The sequence below is a fragment of the Littorina saxatilis genome, linkage group LG3 (assembly GCF_037325665.1).
Source record: "Littorina saxatilis isolate snail1 linkage group LG3, US_GU_Lsax_2.0, whole genome shotgun sequence".
In the NCBI taxonomy this organism is placed as follows: domain Eukaryota; kingdom Metazoa; phylum Mollusca; class Gastropoda; order Littorinimorpha; family Littorinidae; genus Littorina; species Littorina saxatilis.
In genome coordinates, this window is record NC_090247.1 from 33,442,727 (window position 1) to 33,459,237 (window position 16,511).

Below are 16,511 nucleotides of genomic sequence, written 5' to 3' on the forward strand. Positions count from 1 at the left end.
GGCATTGTAGTTAAGAATATTCACTTTACCAAGGTAAGCCGGTTATCGGACATTTGGTTTTTGACGTTGCTGAGTAATCGGTGAGTAGTAGTAATGAGTATTGTTAGATGTGCTAGCTGACTGTCCTGCTTACAAGCTTCTTGTTCAAGTTTTCTCTGTTTTTTAAGCTAGATCTATGAAACTACACACTTTTCCAGGATTTGATAACCTCCAGACTAACCAAACCTGGTCCAGACCCTCGTCAGATTTCAAAGTCACAGCAGGGTCGTGTTCGGGTCAAGAACTGAATGTTTTTAAAGTTACAGTTTGAAACTTCAGACGCTTCCGTAGTTCTTCCAATAAGTCGAAAATTGAAGTTCTCGTGAACATTATTTTATGAAGCTACAACTGCAAATATTTTATCTTTGATTCATTTAATACATATGACAAAACATGAATCGTATAAGCATTTGCTTTTCTTGTTGAAGCTAGAGCTTTGAAACTGTACACCGTCTAGGGAAGGATGACCTCCCAACATGACCAAAGTCTTGTTGACCCTAATCAAATACCCCCCGCGGGTTAGGGGGAAGAATTTACCCGATGCTCCCCAGCATGTCGTAAGAGGCGACTAACGGATTCTGTTTCTCCTTTTACCCTTGTTAAGTGTTTCTTGTATAGAATATAGTCAATTTTTGTAAAGATTTTAGTCAAGCAGTATGTAAGAAATGTTAAGTCCTTTGTCCTGGAAACTTGCATTCTCCCAGTAAGGTCAACAGGAGTGCATCGTTCGCCCGACATAACAACATTTAAGATTGAGGCTTAAATGTCTTTATACCACCCCTATGTAAATGAGGTTAAGCTTGACTTGAGATATTCATCAAGTTCCTAAGCCTGTAATAAAAAAAAATTTCTTCAACAGTTTTTTTATTCAAGCAAACACAGATTTACAATGACAAAAGCATTAATACTTATACTGATAGTAAATTGCAGCAGTAACAGAGTTAAACACATATGACAAGCTACATGGCAGTTGGTATTGTTATAAGTTCAAAACATACATATCCTGAAATCAGAAATGTATTAACGGCTATTGTAATAGCAAATCACAACATCACCAGTCGTCATCAAGCCTGTAATAAATGTAATGCAGCTCTTAGGAATACTTGTTCACTTTTGTTGTATGTCACCATGTTTACAATACATAATGCTGTTTCTGAAACTGGATGATATAGAGGACTGTTTTTCAGGATTCATGTGATCATCATGGAAAACAGACTACGCTCATCGGTGCATATCCATTGAAAAAGCCTTTTCAAGGATTTCTTTTGTCAGCAGGGTCAACAAGGAGGTTATGAAAATGCTGGAACCAGCTTTCCAAGTGGACCCTCTGTTTGTGAGAACATTTGTTGGTTGTTTGGGGCTGGAGGCACTGCTGCCAGTACTTGTATCCAGCACAATTCCTGTGGATGTCATGGCTGCAACTCTGACACACCATGTGCAGGAGACAAATTATCTATTTGATGAGCAAAGAAAGGTTTGTTCGCTGAATATACAATACTTTTACAGAAAAGCTGTCTGTATAACAAACACTCAAGAGATGCCTGAAAGCGGTACTTACAGACACATGGTCAGTCCCAACCAACCTCTCACTTCACTGTACACACAAAACTGAACATTTCACACATACAGTCAGACAGACACACATGCACGCATGGTGCGCGTGTATGCGTGTATGCATGCGTGTATGTATGGATGGAGACAAATAAAAAACAAGTTGCGTAAGGCGAAAATACATTTAGTCAAGCTGTCGTACTCACAGAATGAAACAACGCACTGCATTTTTTTTCACCAAGACCGTTTACTCGTAGCATCGTCAGTCCACCGCTCGTGGCAAAGGCAGTGAAATTGACTAGCCAGAATAGCACGGTAGTGGTTGCGCTGAGAAGGATAGCATGCTTTTCTGTATCTCTGTTCTTTTTAACTTTCTGAGCTTGTTTTTAATTCAAATATATCATATCTATATGTTTTTGGAATCAGGAACCGACAAGGAATGAGATGGAATTGTTTTTAAAACGATTCCGGACATTTAATTTTCATCATAATTTTCATATATATTTAATTTTCAGATCTGGATTTTAATCCAAATATGTTTTTGAAATCAGAAAATGATGAAGAATAAGATGAAATTATTTTTGGATCGTTTTATAAAAACAATTTTAATTACAATTTTTAGACATTTAATGACCAAACTCTTTAATTAATTTTTAAGCCTCCAAGCTGAAATGCAATACCAAAGTCTGGCCTTTGTCGAAGATTGCTTGACCAAAATTTCAATCCATTTGATAGAAAAATTAGGGCGTGACAGTGCGGCCTCAATTTTCACAAAAAGCCGGATATGACATCATCAAAGACATTTACTAAAAAAAAAAGAAAAAACGTCCGGGGATATCATACTCAGGAACTTTCATATAAAGTTTCATGAAAGCGGTCCAGTAGTTTTCTCTGAATCGCTCTACACATACAAACAGACACACACACATACACCTCGACCCTCGTTTCGATTCCCCATCTATTGTTAAAACATTTAGTAAAATTTAAAAAAGGATAACTGAAACAGAAAGTCAAAAAGCACATGAATGTAACTGTGATCAAGAGAGACGGGTAGATTTACCACCTGTTTATTGCTCATGTACACGTGCCTCATACCAGCTCTTCAAATCAGTCACTTACTCTTAAATACTGAGCAAGAAGTGGGCACAGGTTTTTCGTGGGTAATTAGGGCTCATACTTGCAACTGATCATAATTACTTTTATTTTTTGCAGCAAATTAATACATGCCTTGGCAGGATGGTTCCAAACCTCAAAAAAATTCATCCAAGGTAAAAGCTCAATCACTGGTATCATGTGACAAATATTGCAATGACCCAGGGTTTCAAGGCAGATATGTATCACATTGGTGAAATGTTGCATGGTGTATTTCTTTCTGACATATATTCTCCTAAGGTGTTTGCTTTTTCTGACTATCTCTCTGTGTCAACCGACACCTAAAAGTATGCTTTTATGTCTCATTCTCGTTTGGACATTTAGTCACTCAACTCAGTTGATTGATTAACAAAATGCTTAAAGCATAATATGAGGCATTCTTTACTATTTTATTCTTACAATGTCCACAGATCATATCTTAATTTTGGATGATCAAGAACAGTTTTTAGTTTTATGACTTTTATGCAGTTATGACTTAGAAATAGCAGTGAACTCAAACATTTACAGCCTTTCATTTACTTGATTTGAGAGATCTACAGAATGACAGGCTGCATAATTATGACATAGCTATGTATTATGTATGATTCTGGAAAATACATACCATATGCAGATCTGGGAACCCATACAATTTTGCCGTATTTTGTACGCTTGATTGTCTAAAATGCAATCAGTACAGTCCGTGAAAAAAAAAAAAATCCTAGACTTCTTTTCTTCACAAGCGCATCTCAAAACCAATCCAATATTTTGACACACTCGTTTTGCAGCTATCGTGGCATGTCATCATCATGTCTTTTAAATAGTTGTTGTAGATATATGTATATACATGTGTAACCAAATGTTGTGTGAGTTTAGATAGAGCGGACAGCGTCAGATAAACTCTATTTAAACGAGACAGATTAGCCGCGGGTGGAGGAGGAGGATGTTAGATACTTGAGGTAGACCTAAAGGGATCAGTGTTGGCAGGTAGGGAAGAGAGGGTAGTAAAGCAGGATATCAACACTTAGGCCCGTAATTAGAAAGAGAGGGGAGAGGAGGACTTGTGAAAGTCAAGGAGAAGAGTCCAGCCGCAATGTCCATGTTGCCGGGGGGCTTGCACGTGTGATGCATCAGCGGGGGTCTATAAGAACGGGACTCGAGCAACACATTGTGGTCAGTCCTTACCAGCGCGGCGCAGCGGGCATATGCCAACTATTTCTTACTGCAATATGGACTTCGAATTTGGAGCGTGGGCGACAGATCTGCCTTTAACGGTGGTTAAAGTTCTCCAGGATGAGGAGTTGAACACCCTCAATGTGCTGAGTAATGCGACTGCCCAGGATTTGGAGGGCCTGGGTCTCAAGCGTGGCCACTACGTAGCGCTGAGAGTAGCAGTGGCGGCCCTGCAAAAGCGAAGCGGGGGAGGGCCACTATCCCAGCGGGTGACTGAGGAAAAAAGCGTGGAACCACTCCAGGGACTGTTAGGCGGCTTGTCACTGCAGCCAACAGGTGAGACCTCCTATCTTTCCATTCTGGATTTTGTGCCGGGGTCGATGGCGGCCGAGGAAGAGGTGACACTCGGGGGAGGTGTCATCCTAAAACTCAACCAGAGACCAAAACTTGACAAAGTCTCCCCCTGCCACTGGATTGTGGCAAACGCACGCATCATGGCGAGGTTGATTGCTGAGAAGCCCGGGTTTGACTCGACCGCCTACCTCCGGTACACAGAGATGATAGGCGAGCTGGGGGCCAGATACTTGTGGCAGTCGGTGCTTCTGTACGACGACGAGTATAGAAGGCGCCAGTCGTCCAGCGGATTCAAGTGGGGAACCCCCAACCCCCACCTGTCCACGGTGATCCTGCGGGACCGGCTCCAGCATGGCGTCCAAGACAACAAGGGCGGCAAGGCTACGACGGCCAGCGGCGGTTCCCGGCGACCAGCGGGACCCAACGGGAAGGAAGTGTGCTTATTGTATACCAACAAAGGCGACTGTCCCAATGGGTCCCGCTGCAGATTCCTCCACGTCTGCGACACCTGCGGCATGGGCCACCCCGGCAAGGACCACAAAGTGACAGCTACCACCTCCCCAGCCTAGGACACAGCGCAACGAATTGCCGACAAAACGGTAGGCCCCACCTTCAACAGCCCGTTCCCTCAGCTAGATTCCAATAAGTGCGAATTTCTCGGAAATAGTGATTCCATTAATGCTAAATCTCAAATGTGGCACAAGGTGCTAGAAGGCGATCACGACAAAACCTTTTTATTAGATGGCATAAGAAACGGTTTCCGTGTAACAGAAGAGAGTAGGGCAGGCGTACTAGACGTAGAGCAAACAAACCATAGGTCATCGAACGAACACCATAAAGCTGTGGAAAAAGAGCTATTAGATCAGATAGAAAAAGGTTATTACATTGTAGCTAGTAGAAAACCAACTGTGGTAAGTGCTATCGCTGCGATTCCCAAGGATGATGGCAGCATCAGGTTGATCCATGACGCTAGCAAACCCACAGGTAGGGCAATGAACGACTATTCTATACCTGAGTCAGCTAAATTTCAAACCGTATCTGACGCGTGCGCCCTAGCGAAGACAGGGTATTGGTGTGCAAAAGTAGACTTGCAGTCCGCCTATCGGTCAGTATGCATCAGTCCGGACGATTATTGTATGACTGGGCTGAAATGGCATTTCACAGGTGAAAAGAAACCTACTTATCTCTTTGACAGTCGGCTGCCTTTTGGCAGCAATGTAGGGCCGTCACACTTCCATCGCCTGTCGCAAGCTATTCGCAGATGCATGGCACGGAAAGGCATGCCAGGTGTGTTAGCGTATATTGATGATTTTCTTCTGGTAGCAGCTACCAGACAAGAGTGCAATGACATGTTACTGTCTTTAATTAGATTATTGAGGGAACTGGGTTTCAACATTAGCTGGAAGAAGGTGGTGGGGCCTACTCAACGTATCACGTTTCTCGGTGTCGACATCGACACGCGAAACAACACCCTGTCACTTGGAAGTGACAAGTTGCAGCAACTGCGGCAGCGACTCCTCCAGATCCGAGGAAAGAAGCGCGCGACAAAAACTCAGCTACAAAGCATAGCGGGGTCCCTTAATTGGGCCTGTCAGGCTGTCAGAGGAGGAAAATTCTTTCTGCGGCGGATACTGGACACGATTAAACCCCTTCAGCAGCAGCGACACAAAGCGAAACTATCTGGCGAATTTCATAAGGATGTACAATGGTGGCTTTCTTTTATGCATGTATTTAACGGCACAGTATATTATTTTCACAACTCAACTCAGTTGATTGATTATATATATTCTCCTGACATATATTCTCCTAAGGTGTCTCTCTTTCTGACATATATTCTCCTAAGGTGCATGGTGTCTCTCTTTCTGACATATATTCTCCTAAGGTGTTTGCTTTTTCTGACTATCTCTCTGTGTCAACCGACACCTAAAAGTATGCTTTTATGTCTCATTCTCGTTTGGACATTTAGTCACTCAACTCAGTTGATTGATTAACAAAATGCTTAAAGCATAATATGAGGCATTCTTTACTATTTTATTCTTACAATGTCCACAGATCATATCTTAATTTTGGATGATCAAGAACAGTTTTTAGTTTTATGACTTTTATGCAGTTATGACTTAGAAATAGCAGTGAACTCAAACATTTACAGCCTTTCATTTACTTGATTTGAGAGATCTACAGAATGACAGGCTGCATAATTATGACATAGCTATGTATTTTGTATGATTCTGAAAAATACATACCATATGCAGATCTGGGAACCCATACAATTTTGCCGTATTTTGTACGCTTGATTGTCTAAAATGCAATCAGTACAGTCCGTGAAAAAAAAAAAAATCCTAGACTTCTTTTCTTCACAAGCGCATCTCAAAACCAATCCAATATTTTGACACACTCGTTTTGCAGCTATCGTGGCATGTCATCATCATGTCTTTTAAATAGTTGTTGTAGATATATGTATATACATGTGTAACCAAATGTTAGTGTATATAATAAAATTGCACAAATGAAATGCACATGTGAAAGCTAAGCTCTCTCTTTCTCTTACTCTCCTTATCCCTCTCTCTCTCTCCCATCCCCTCTCACCCACTCGCGCACACACACAACACACACACACACAGTGACACAAACACTGATACACACACACACACACACACACACACACACACACACACACGCACACACCTAAAACAGGGGGTTGGCAGGGTGGGTGGGGTCAGAGATATTCTTTGTCACTCGCTTCATTGACAGATAAAGCGAAACTCGCCGCCATTTATGCCGAAACAACCACACAGTTGTCACTTGCTTCACAACCAGTGGTTAAGAAGAAATCTGTCGGGCACAGGACTTTCACTTGAAGAATGCTGGCAAAACCTATGTGCACTGCAAATACTGGTCAAGTCGACTTTTCTATCGCCCATTCTGACATTGGCAGATGCTGTGGGTCGAATACGCGCAAAGAACGTGAAATGAACAAGAAAAGCGCAGTGGGCATATGAAGCATCAGACTTTATACCCTCGAAAAATTATACCTGAGGAGCAGGCCGCAGTTTTTGCCGAAGCTATGTTTTCTGAGCTGATTGTAAAAATGAACTCATGCTTCAGCACAGCAGAAGTCAAACATGCATTTCTGGACAAGAACATGGGGAAGTATCAGTGTTCCCGAAGAAAAGATTCACCTACGATCAAACAGGGAAATAGCTCAGTCGGTAGCGGCAATGGCTTTAAAACATGTGTCTCTATCGGTGTGTGTTCGATCCCCTCGTATGGTGAGATTTATTTCCCAGAGTCAATTTTGTGCCGACTCTCCTCGGTGTTCGAATACCCCAGTGTGCACGCATGCGCACGATAAAGAATCCAAGTTCAGAGCGAAAGTCTCGGGGCTTGTAAACATGAATACATGCATGAAGGAAAAAGAGAAAAAATGGGTAGCGCCGTGCTGTATGGCAGCTAAGCTTTCTCTTGGGAGAAAGCAGCCCGAATTTTCATGAGGGTAACCTCACAGGACTATAGTTCACTTCCATGGTTACTTTTTTCTTGGTATTCTGTCAGCAACAGGCAGTTATGAACATAATACATGTACATATCAAAATTGATATTGAAATTCTTTCTGGCCATTTCCATTTTTGGCTGAAAGTAGTAGTACACACATGCACACACATGTGCGCGCACACACACACACACACACACACACACACACACACACACACACACACAAAACGGATTTTTACACACCCAGTTAGTTACACACATAGATTAATAATTAAAATAAACAATGCCCCAGTAAATATACAGGAATGACAAAGATAACTTTGCATTTGATCATTCAATGATTGCAGTTTTCGTCATTAAACATTAAAAGAAATTGTAAAGGACGTGTGCAAAGCATGTTTGAGTCATGGTTGTTCAAATGCTGTGTGGAGTACATACACTCATTTATCTGACCAAGTTTGTCTGAGAATACTCCAAGCGCAAACCAGGGGTTCTCAGGTCTGCATATCTTTGCACTTTACCTGCTAACATTTCATTTGTTTAAGCCAGTCACAATGAAAGGAAGCCACTAAAATCTTTCCTTTGTGTTTTTCTAATATTTTTTCTCAGAAACTCAGACTGCTGGGATATGAAGGGTGTTAGCTGTAGTGCTGAGATCATCCACAAACTACACAAAGCGCTGACAGCAAACGAGCGAAACCTTACGGATGATACCATCTTGCTTGGGACACACCTGGTGTTTGTTGCCCTGGACCAAGTGGCTGTGTTAGAGGAGAAGATGTGCCAACAGAATGATGGTGTGTCTGCACATGGGTGGAGGCAAGATGTGAAAGCAGTAGCTGCCAATACCTGCCAGTGGCTCTCCTTTGTAAAATCCTCTGCCCGCACTCGTCGCCAGACCTTGCAGGTGAATAAACATAATCCACTTTGCCAGAAGCTTTCAGATGCTTTAAAAGATCGAGATTAAGCAGTGTGTTTTTTGTACATTAATTTGAGTAAACTGAAGTATGTCTGCGCCAGTGTCTAAGTGTTGGTAAAAATGTTAGATGCATGCATGGTTAGCGACTCATGGTTAGCCATGTACTGGTCAAATAAAAGACTCCCTGATTTTGTGAATCGTACAAGGATGATATTTGGCTGTGTTACAGATGTGGGACAACTTGCTTGCAAAAGTTCAGGAGGACCTGAACAACTCGCACCTGAAGGAAACTGTGAAGAAACTGCTAGCAGAAGGCTTTGAGAAACAACTGAATCAAGTGGGTTTTATGTTGAATAAAGTGCACTTTTTATGTTTCATTTATTTCGGTGACCTATAAGTATGTGATGTAAGTGTGTGCGTGCGTGCGTATGTGTGTGTGTGTCTTTATCATCAGTTATCTTTCCCAAATTACTTTAATATTTACTTCACTTAAAAGGGACAGGGTTTTTGATAGAATATTGGCCTTCAGACACAAGGAATAATTTACACTTTGCTAGTTTGTTGCCTTCCAATTTGTTTCATACACATCTGCAACAGCAACTATAATAAGGTTACTCGATCATTCCAGTTGTTCAAAAAGATAACCATTAGCTTATGGAAAAATATATGCTAACACAGCATGAAAATGTTCACATGGAAATATTGTTTAGCCCAGAATGTTGAGTGGAGGAAGAGTAATGATTTTGTTGTTGATTTTTTAATTTTTAAAGTTTTTGTTTTCTATCTTTTTGAGAAAAGCTACTCAGTTTTACTCTGTTATGTGCTCGAGGCTGTTTGGTTTGCTAGATTCTTTGTGATTGCCTATATCTTGCACTAAATTGTATGTGTCTTCAGTTGTCTCCTGATCAGAAGCTTGAAGTATATCTTGAGCAGTACACAGTGGCACCTGCTTTTGCTGGCATCTTGAACAAGCTGGCATTTGAATCCCTGGATGCAGCTTTTAAGGCAAGTATATATTCACATCCAAACCCCCTTGCTGAGCAAAGGATCTGTATAGTGTACCATAACTCCCAACAACTATGAAGAAATGCTGAAGAAGAAGAAGAAAAACAGATATAAAAAGTAACTATTTTGACTCTTTGTATGACTGAGGGATTTGGCAAAATTGATTTGTTTTACATATGGAGACAGTGCTTGTTTTAGAATGCATGCTTGCACTTTGTTTCAATCCTTCTCGGCATAATTTTAATTTTGCCATACAGATGGATTCGAGACATCTCAGCCAGAACCAAGGTGCTCATCTGATTAGTCTTCTGTCTGCTTTCATTGAGCAAAAGTGGAGAGAGAACATCACACATGAAGACAACATTGCACTTTTTGTTATCACTTGGGGTCCTATGGTCAACTATCTACAACGATTTGGTGAGCTGATTCACCTTATATCTTCATGTTCTGTATGTTATTTTTATATTGCACATCTGATGAGGAACAAAAATAGTGATTTTTAATTATTTTTAACAAGTATTAATGAAAAATATGTAATGTGTTTGTAATTTTCAAGTTTGAATTATACAACAATAACACAAAACCACAAAAACAAACAATATTACAGGCAGGTTAAAGGTGTGTCTTATGCGGAATTATGCCATAAGCGAAGGAACCATGCTGTATTATTTTAGGCAACCTTGATTTTGTCAGACTACAGTGGTATCTATACTTTTTGGGGACACTTACAAATTTAAAAGTACAGCAGTCCCTCTCATGAACGGACACTCTTGGGCCATAGCAAAACTGTCCGTACATTGCATGTGTCCGGTCACGGGAGGGGTGACCACACCACCCCCTCCCCCATACACTCACACAGAGACACACAAACAACAGGATTGAGTCTATGCTAATCACTTCTTGTGGCTACTAAACAATAACAATAAACTCCTAATACTTCTTTAAACGTTCTGTAAAAATGATTTGTATGAAAAGTGTTGAAAAGAAGAGATCAAATAAATCCTCAAGGCAGTGAACACACTCACCATGCACTGACATACGAAAGCAGCCACACAAACACAGCACAGAGGAGCGTGTGCAGATGCTTGAAAAGTGTTGAAAAGAAGAGATCAAATAAATCCTCAAGGCAGTGAACACACTCACCATGCACTGACATACGAAAGCAGCCACACAAACACAGCACAGAGGAGCGTGTGCAGATGCTTTGCAAGAATATTCTTGAAAACCAGTTTGCATAAATAGCAGCAGATAAAGCTGCATGTCATAATCATTTAATTTATTTTCTTCTTGTCTGGCTTTATTGACTGCATGCCGATCATGTGGCATGGCAGTGACTTTTCACTCTTCAGTCGGATATACACTGTAGGCATACATAAAACAGCTCCCACTCTCCCTCACTAATGCCTACCCCAAGCCGTGACAACTGATGCTTGGAAATTGTGTGGAAGAGTACACCTCTCTATTTCTCTCCAATGCTCTTCCTGCTCAGTGCTGACATGCAGTGACACCGGACACCCCACAGAGTTTAGCCAGCTACTCCTCCAACCACCACTCTCTCTCACTCACTCCCAGCCATGTACCGCTTGGCCAGAGAGGCCAGCTGCACTGTTCACTCAGAGCAAAACCAGTTGACTGTGTCGTAACTTTTGACAAAGCAAGACAACTGAAGGGTTCACAGATTAGGCAACCGACTCATGATGAGAACTGTGGCCGGTTTTTCACTCTCTTTCGCTCAGGACTTTCATAGACTGTGGTTTCTGTTGTTTACGTCCAACAGACAAGCATAAAAAGCACAGTGCAGTTTCATGTTGGCATCTTCGCATGTACTCCATTCCTGACCAAAACTACCCCCCCTCCTGATGGGTACACGTGCACTCAAGTTATCAGTGACTGTCATCACGCCATTGCGGCTGTGATCTTTGTACCAAGAACCGGACTGCTCTGTTATCGATTTTGTTGTGGTGAAAATTTGACGATGGTCTGTCCGTACATTGGAGGTATGACCTGCTGTTGGGACCGAAAATGAGTGTCCGCGTCCACGCTTTGCAGGTGTCCGTTTAAGGGGGGACAAATATAGAAGGAAAACACTCCGTGCCGAGCAAATGTGTCTGTACATGTCAGGTGTCCGCTCACGCTGGGGGCCGTACATTGCAGGGACTGCTGTATACATTTTTACATGACGTTCAGTGATTCTTATGGGAAAGTGTGTTTGTTTTGTGCAGAACCTGCAATCTTAATTTTGTATAGTACTGTTTCCATCTACATTCTGCCAATTTAGTCTTCTGAAAGTTATTATGCCTTTGTTTATTTGTTTTGTACCTTTGAATTAATAACTTATCATATCTTAACGCTTATATGGAGCTCAGGTCACCTAATTGTTTTGTGTACTGCAACATCCTGTGACTATCTTTTTTGTGTAAAAAAAGACATTTTGTGCTGGCTATAGTCTTGTTTTCAATCATTCTCTGTTTAACAGCACAAAAGGCCAACTCAGACAGCCTGTCAACTCTGGCAGCAAAGCACATTCAGCAAGCACTGTCCTGTTTGGGACGCTTGCTGGACAATCTAACAGAGGGCAACATTCGGGTAGAGACCCTGCAGCTACTGACAGCCAATCGTGAGCAATTCTTAGCCTTGCTGGAAGCGGCTGGTCATGACAAAGCTTCAGTGTCCAGACTTCTTGATCTGAGGGGTCATGAGCTGCAGATGTGCATTACCACAAGCAAGAACCTTGACAAACTGCTGGATTTCTGCAAGGATTTCCTGAAAACAGGTATGGATAATTCATGTAGTCACTTTGTGTCCTGGGTTGAATTTGTGAGGTCATAAAAGGGTTGACTGCATGAGTATACACATGCCCTGTCCACCCGGCCATCCACACCCACACACACACACACACACACACACACACACACACACACACACACATTCTCTATCTCTCTCTCTCGTTCGCTCAGAACTGCAGAGAAGATAGAGAAAGTGTACAGTTATAAACAGTCAATTTGCGATTTTGAAAGATCAGTTGACGTTAAACGAGACTGTGTTCATGTATAAAATTCTAAATGACGACTGTCCTAAATATTTGCAATCACATTTCAAACATGCCTAAAGGGGTATGGGTCCCAAAAATTCGTCCCTCCTATACCTCGCATAGACCTCTACAAATCGAGCTTAGCCTTCTCGGGAGCGTTTCTCTGGAACTCCTTCCCCCAACCGATAAGAAATGCAACTTCAGTGAAAATGTTTAAGAGACAGTCACGTTCACACATCATTCGTGAATGAAATGTCTTGTTCGATTGTTATTTTGTTAAACATTTTGCACTAGTGTTGACGGATGTGTAGCTGATCGGAGCAACTTTATTCCCAATGAAAGGTATAACTATGTCAATGTAATTTTGTGTTCTCCTTATGTAATTCCTTAAATGCACATTGTGTTGCATTCCATACAATGTATTTCTGTATTTTATATGATTGAATTCATATTTGTAATGTGCGTCTGTCTTTATATAAATAAATAAATCCCTGCGCCTTGAATATGTGCGCAATATAAATTGCATAAAATAAAATTAAAATTAAAATAAATCCCTGCGCTTAGAACTGTACCCACGGAACACGCGCGATATAACCCTCATATTTATTGATTGATATGTGTTGTATAAAGGACAGGTTGGAAGAATAGGCTTTGCCTAAAACCTTTATCCTTTTGTAATAAAGTTCTGAGCCTGAGTCTAACGCCGTAATCCTGGCTTCAAAATCTTGTGTAGCCTGATTGGCCGCCACCTCTAGGGATTTTAACCTGTTAACGAAGCCCGCATCAGTACCTTGCTGTTGTTGAGGTTCTTGTCTGCTGGCGTGCTCCGCCTCTTCAAACCAGGCCCCCTGGCTGTCACTGTCACTGCTAGGCACGTGGGAAGACGCAGCTGCGGTCCCTGTCCGGCGCTGTATTTTGTTCTCAGCCTCCCTCGGCCTAGGCAGCTCCTCCTGTGGCCTTGTCGGTCTCTTCCCCTGGGTTGCTCTAGGAGGTCGGCCTCCCGAACATGTTGTTACCTGATCAACTAAGTAACTGTTAAACAATTAGTATATTATTATTAACATGGTTATCAGTTGTTGCCCTGCATACTCGGCTTGCTTGTTATTCTTGCTGTTGGGTGAACTTCTAATTTTTGTTAGTGCTACTGCTACGCCACTAGTATTGCTAACATTTGCACTCCAAAGCTTGTGATTCAACACCAAATAAACAAAGGGAAGTAATCGCTCTTTATGCATGCATACGCATGTGTTATGGGGTAAGCGAGAGTAACGGAACCTTATCCTGGCACCTGAGAGAATCACAAGCATTGAAATGAACAAGCTACTTTCATCCTCAATGAATATTCGATGGAATTGATTACTTCCGAATTTCTCGTTCGAACTTGGGCAGGTAAGCTTGTTAGCTTTGGGGTGAAACTCGCCACTCTAAAAGCAACCCGATTCCACTGCTTGTCCAAAGTAGGTCGCATGACTCATCACGCGCGTGCACAGTGTAAACTCATGCTGCTGGAAGCTTACTGCTATTTTTAGCTCGTTACGACATTCACTGATTCAGGAGGAATAAGTTCGAAAACGTTGCCCGACGGCAGCACTGTCCCCAACTAAAGGTAGCAGATTAAAGAGTTCCTCTAGTGTAGCGATAGGCGATATCCTCCAGCGCAAAAACACTTCCAGCGCTGTGGCTGTTACTTGTTAGTGCCAGCCCCCGTTCTGCCATCCCGGGAACAAAGGAAACCGGTCTTCTGTCGACCCACGCTTCCGATCGATTAAGTTAAAGTCATTAATCTACTGACAAAATTCACGATTCTTTCACCTAATAAACTTAAGACTACTAAAGATAAAAGAGAGTAAAATTGAAACCCTGATCGTCGCTTGCGGATGCTTGGTCGTCTTTTCTTTTTCCTTGTAGCAAATTCGTTTAGCGTTGTTCTCTGTGTAGACTCAGGATCCGAAGAGGCTAAAGCTAGACTCTTCCCACGTGACACTGAGTCTGCATACAACTGAACCGTTTAGGGATAAGTGTGTTCTTTAGCCTCCATCGAATGTTAGGCTAAAAGATGGTTGTAGCTCGTCATAAAATCATTTATGGCAGAAGCCGAAATGTATTTAATCACCTTTCAGGTCAAATCTTGTGTGAAGAAGAAAAAAATATATTTGCTTTTTGAATCCTATTTATTTGGTAAAAAGTTGGAAGCTATCAGTGAGAATGTAACAGATATCTTCAGTGCTGTGATAATGAGCTTTAGCACTGTTGTGATGGTGTTGACACTATACTTGCCCAATTGAGTCAAACTACCTGATGGCTAATCTACTGTGATACCTGTGATAACTGATGATGATTACTGTGATTGGTTTTATGTGTTTGGTTGGTCTCTTCTTTTGGTAGTGCAATAGCGTTAATTATGGATTGTTGTTATCATCATTTACATAAAAACTTATCTGTTAATCCAAACAATGATATAATTACTGTGATGTTCTTAACTACACTTTAACATGGAATGTATGTATGTATGTATGTATGTATGTATGTATGTATGTATGTATGTATGTAGGTATGTATGTAGGTATGTATGCATGTGTGTTGGTGTGTCGGTGTGTCAAGTGTGCAAGTAAAAAGGGTATTGTAGTTTTACATATATTACTTTAGATATTTTTTTGTTATCATGGGTTTTATAAATTTTCTTCTCTTCTTCTTTTATAATTATTAATTAATGACCTATATGTGCTGATGACCAATTTAATTTCCTTTGTTGGATCAATAAAATGTTATGAGTTATGAGTTATGAGTTATGCAGCAGATGCTATGAAGCAATTTAAGTTTCATAACAACTGGTATGATTACAGAGGACCTCCATGCTGTCTTAAGGAATGCAGAAGAGATGCGGGACAAGACTCACACTCTCCCCCTGTCATCTGTGTGTGATACAGCCCCCCCTGACAGTGTGGCAAGCCTTGAAACATACAAACCTTGTGCCAACCCTTGGAAGCTGCCTGCAGACATCCATGCAGTTCTTCTTCAGTTTGGAGGCAAAATCACCTCTTACGTTTTTCAGAAATTGTTCTGTGACATGGCACAAAAGACGGACCTTTCAAGCGTTGGGTTTTGGAGGGCATTTCAGATCCTCTGGAAGGATGTCAGCCGAGAATGGCAGAGCTTGTGCGAACAAATGATTGCAGGAACAATCACTCTCTCTGCCACAGAGAAAGTTTTCAGCATGTTTCGAGCAGAAGGAGGAATGTACAGGTTCAACGACATTGCAGATGAGCTCCACAAACTTGACAGCAATGCTTCAGGAGCTGGATGGGTTGATGAAAGGATTAAACAGTTCACTTGCTTCACCAAAATCAAGGAACACGTCAAGGCAGCAAGTGTGCTCCTTAAGCTTAAAGAGGCCTATGATGTCGAAGGAGAATTTGGAGACATTGAGAAAATCTGCAACTTGGTAAGAAGAGCTTGGTACTTTGTTGCTTCTAATTTAATTCTTCCTGTCAGGTGGGTTTTTTTTTTTTGGGGGGGGGGGGGGGGGGAGGGGTGGGGCGGTTGCTAGCAGATTCCAGTTGGGTACCTAAAAGGGCCTTTCAGAAATCAGAATGTGCTTTGGGTATAGAGTGGTACCTTCTGTATATGGCCCTCTGGATGATAGGTCACCTCCCGGTCAACAACTGTAAAGGCAACTGTCATGAAAGCTTGGCCACCTGCAGTGTAAGCCAGGACACTTTTGGCTGGTTTGAAGAATGCCCCAGCTTTTATCACAGGTACCCCTGCACAAGGGTAATTCTGATCAAAGCGTATTTATTCAATGTGATTTTCAGAAAGGGG

At 41.7% G+C, this 16,511-nt stretch overlaps 2 protein-coding genes and 1 long non-coding RNA gene across 3 annotated transcripts in view; 2 read left to right on the forward strand and 1 right to left on the reverse strand.

Annotated features, from left to right (window-relative positions):
* The first annotated feature begins 1,320 nt into the window (after window positions 1-1,320).
* LOC138962197 (uncharacterized) lies at window positions 1,321-9,767 on the forward strand. Its single transcript, XM_070333931.1, has 5 exons — window positions 1,321-1,513; window positions 2,803-2,858; window positions 8,347-8,644; window positions 8,886-8,993; window positions 9,551-9,767. The coding sequence occupies exons 1-5, from the start codon at window positions 1,331-1,333 to the stop codon at window positions 9,737-9,739; spliced, it is 834 nt and encodes a 277-aa protein (XP_070190032.1). The 5' UTR covers window positions 1,321-1,330; the 3' UTR covers window positions 9,740-9,767.
* Window positions 9,768-9,916: 149 nt separating this feature from the next.
* LOC138962192 (E3 ubiquitin-protein ligase rnf213-alpha-like) overlaps window positions 9,917-16,511 on the forward strand; it is a 106,590-nt gene continuing 99,995 nt past the window's right edge. The window contains exons 1-3 of the mRNA XM_070333922.1: window positions 9,917-10,078; window positions 12,138-12,434; window positions 15,536-16,134. Coding sequence (XP_070190023.1) covers window positions 9,919-10,078; window positions 12,138-12,434; window positions 15,536-16,134 — 1,056 coding nt within the window. The 5' untranslated portion in view covers window positions 9,917-9,918. The remainder of the gene's footprint in view (window positions 10,079-12,137; window positions 12,435-15,535; window positions 16,135-16,511) is intronic.
* Window positions 13,242-14,796, reverse strand: LOC138962200 (uncharacterized). Its single transcript, XR_011454443.1, has 2 exons — window positions 14,552-14,796; window positions 13,242-13,724 (listed from the first exon to the last, which is right to left on the reverse strand). It is a non-coding gene; the product is annotated as an uncharacterized lncRNA (long non-coding RNA).

Coding starts and splice junctions, on each gene's coding strand:
- LOC138962197 (XM_070333931.1), top strand. CDS start 1,331: ATGAAAATGCTGGAACCAGCTTTCCAAGTGGACCCTCTGTTTGTGAGA. Junction 1,514..2,802: donor TATTTGATGAGCAAAGAAAG/GTTTGTTCGCTG, acceptor TATTTTTTGCAG/CAAATTAATACATGCCTTGG. Junction 8,645..8,885: donor CTCGTCGCCAGACCTTGCAG/GTGAATAAACAT, acceptor GCTGTGTTACAG/ATGTGGGACAACTTGCTTGC.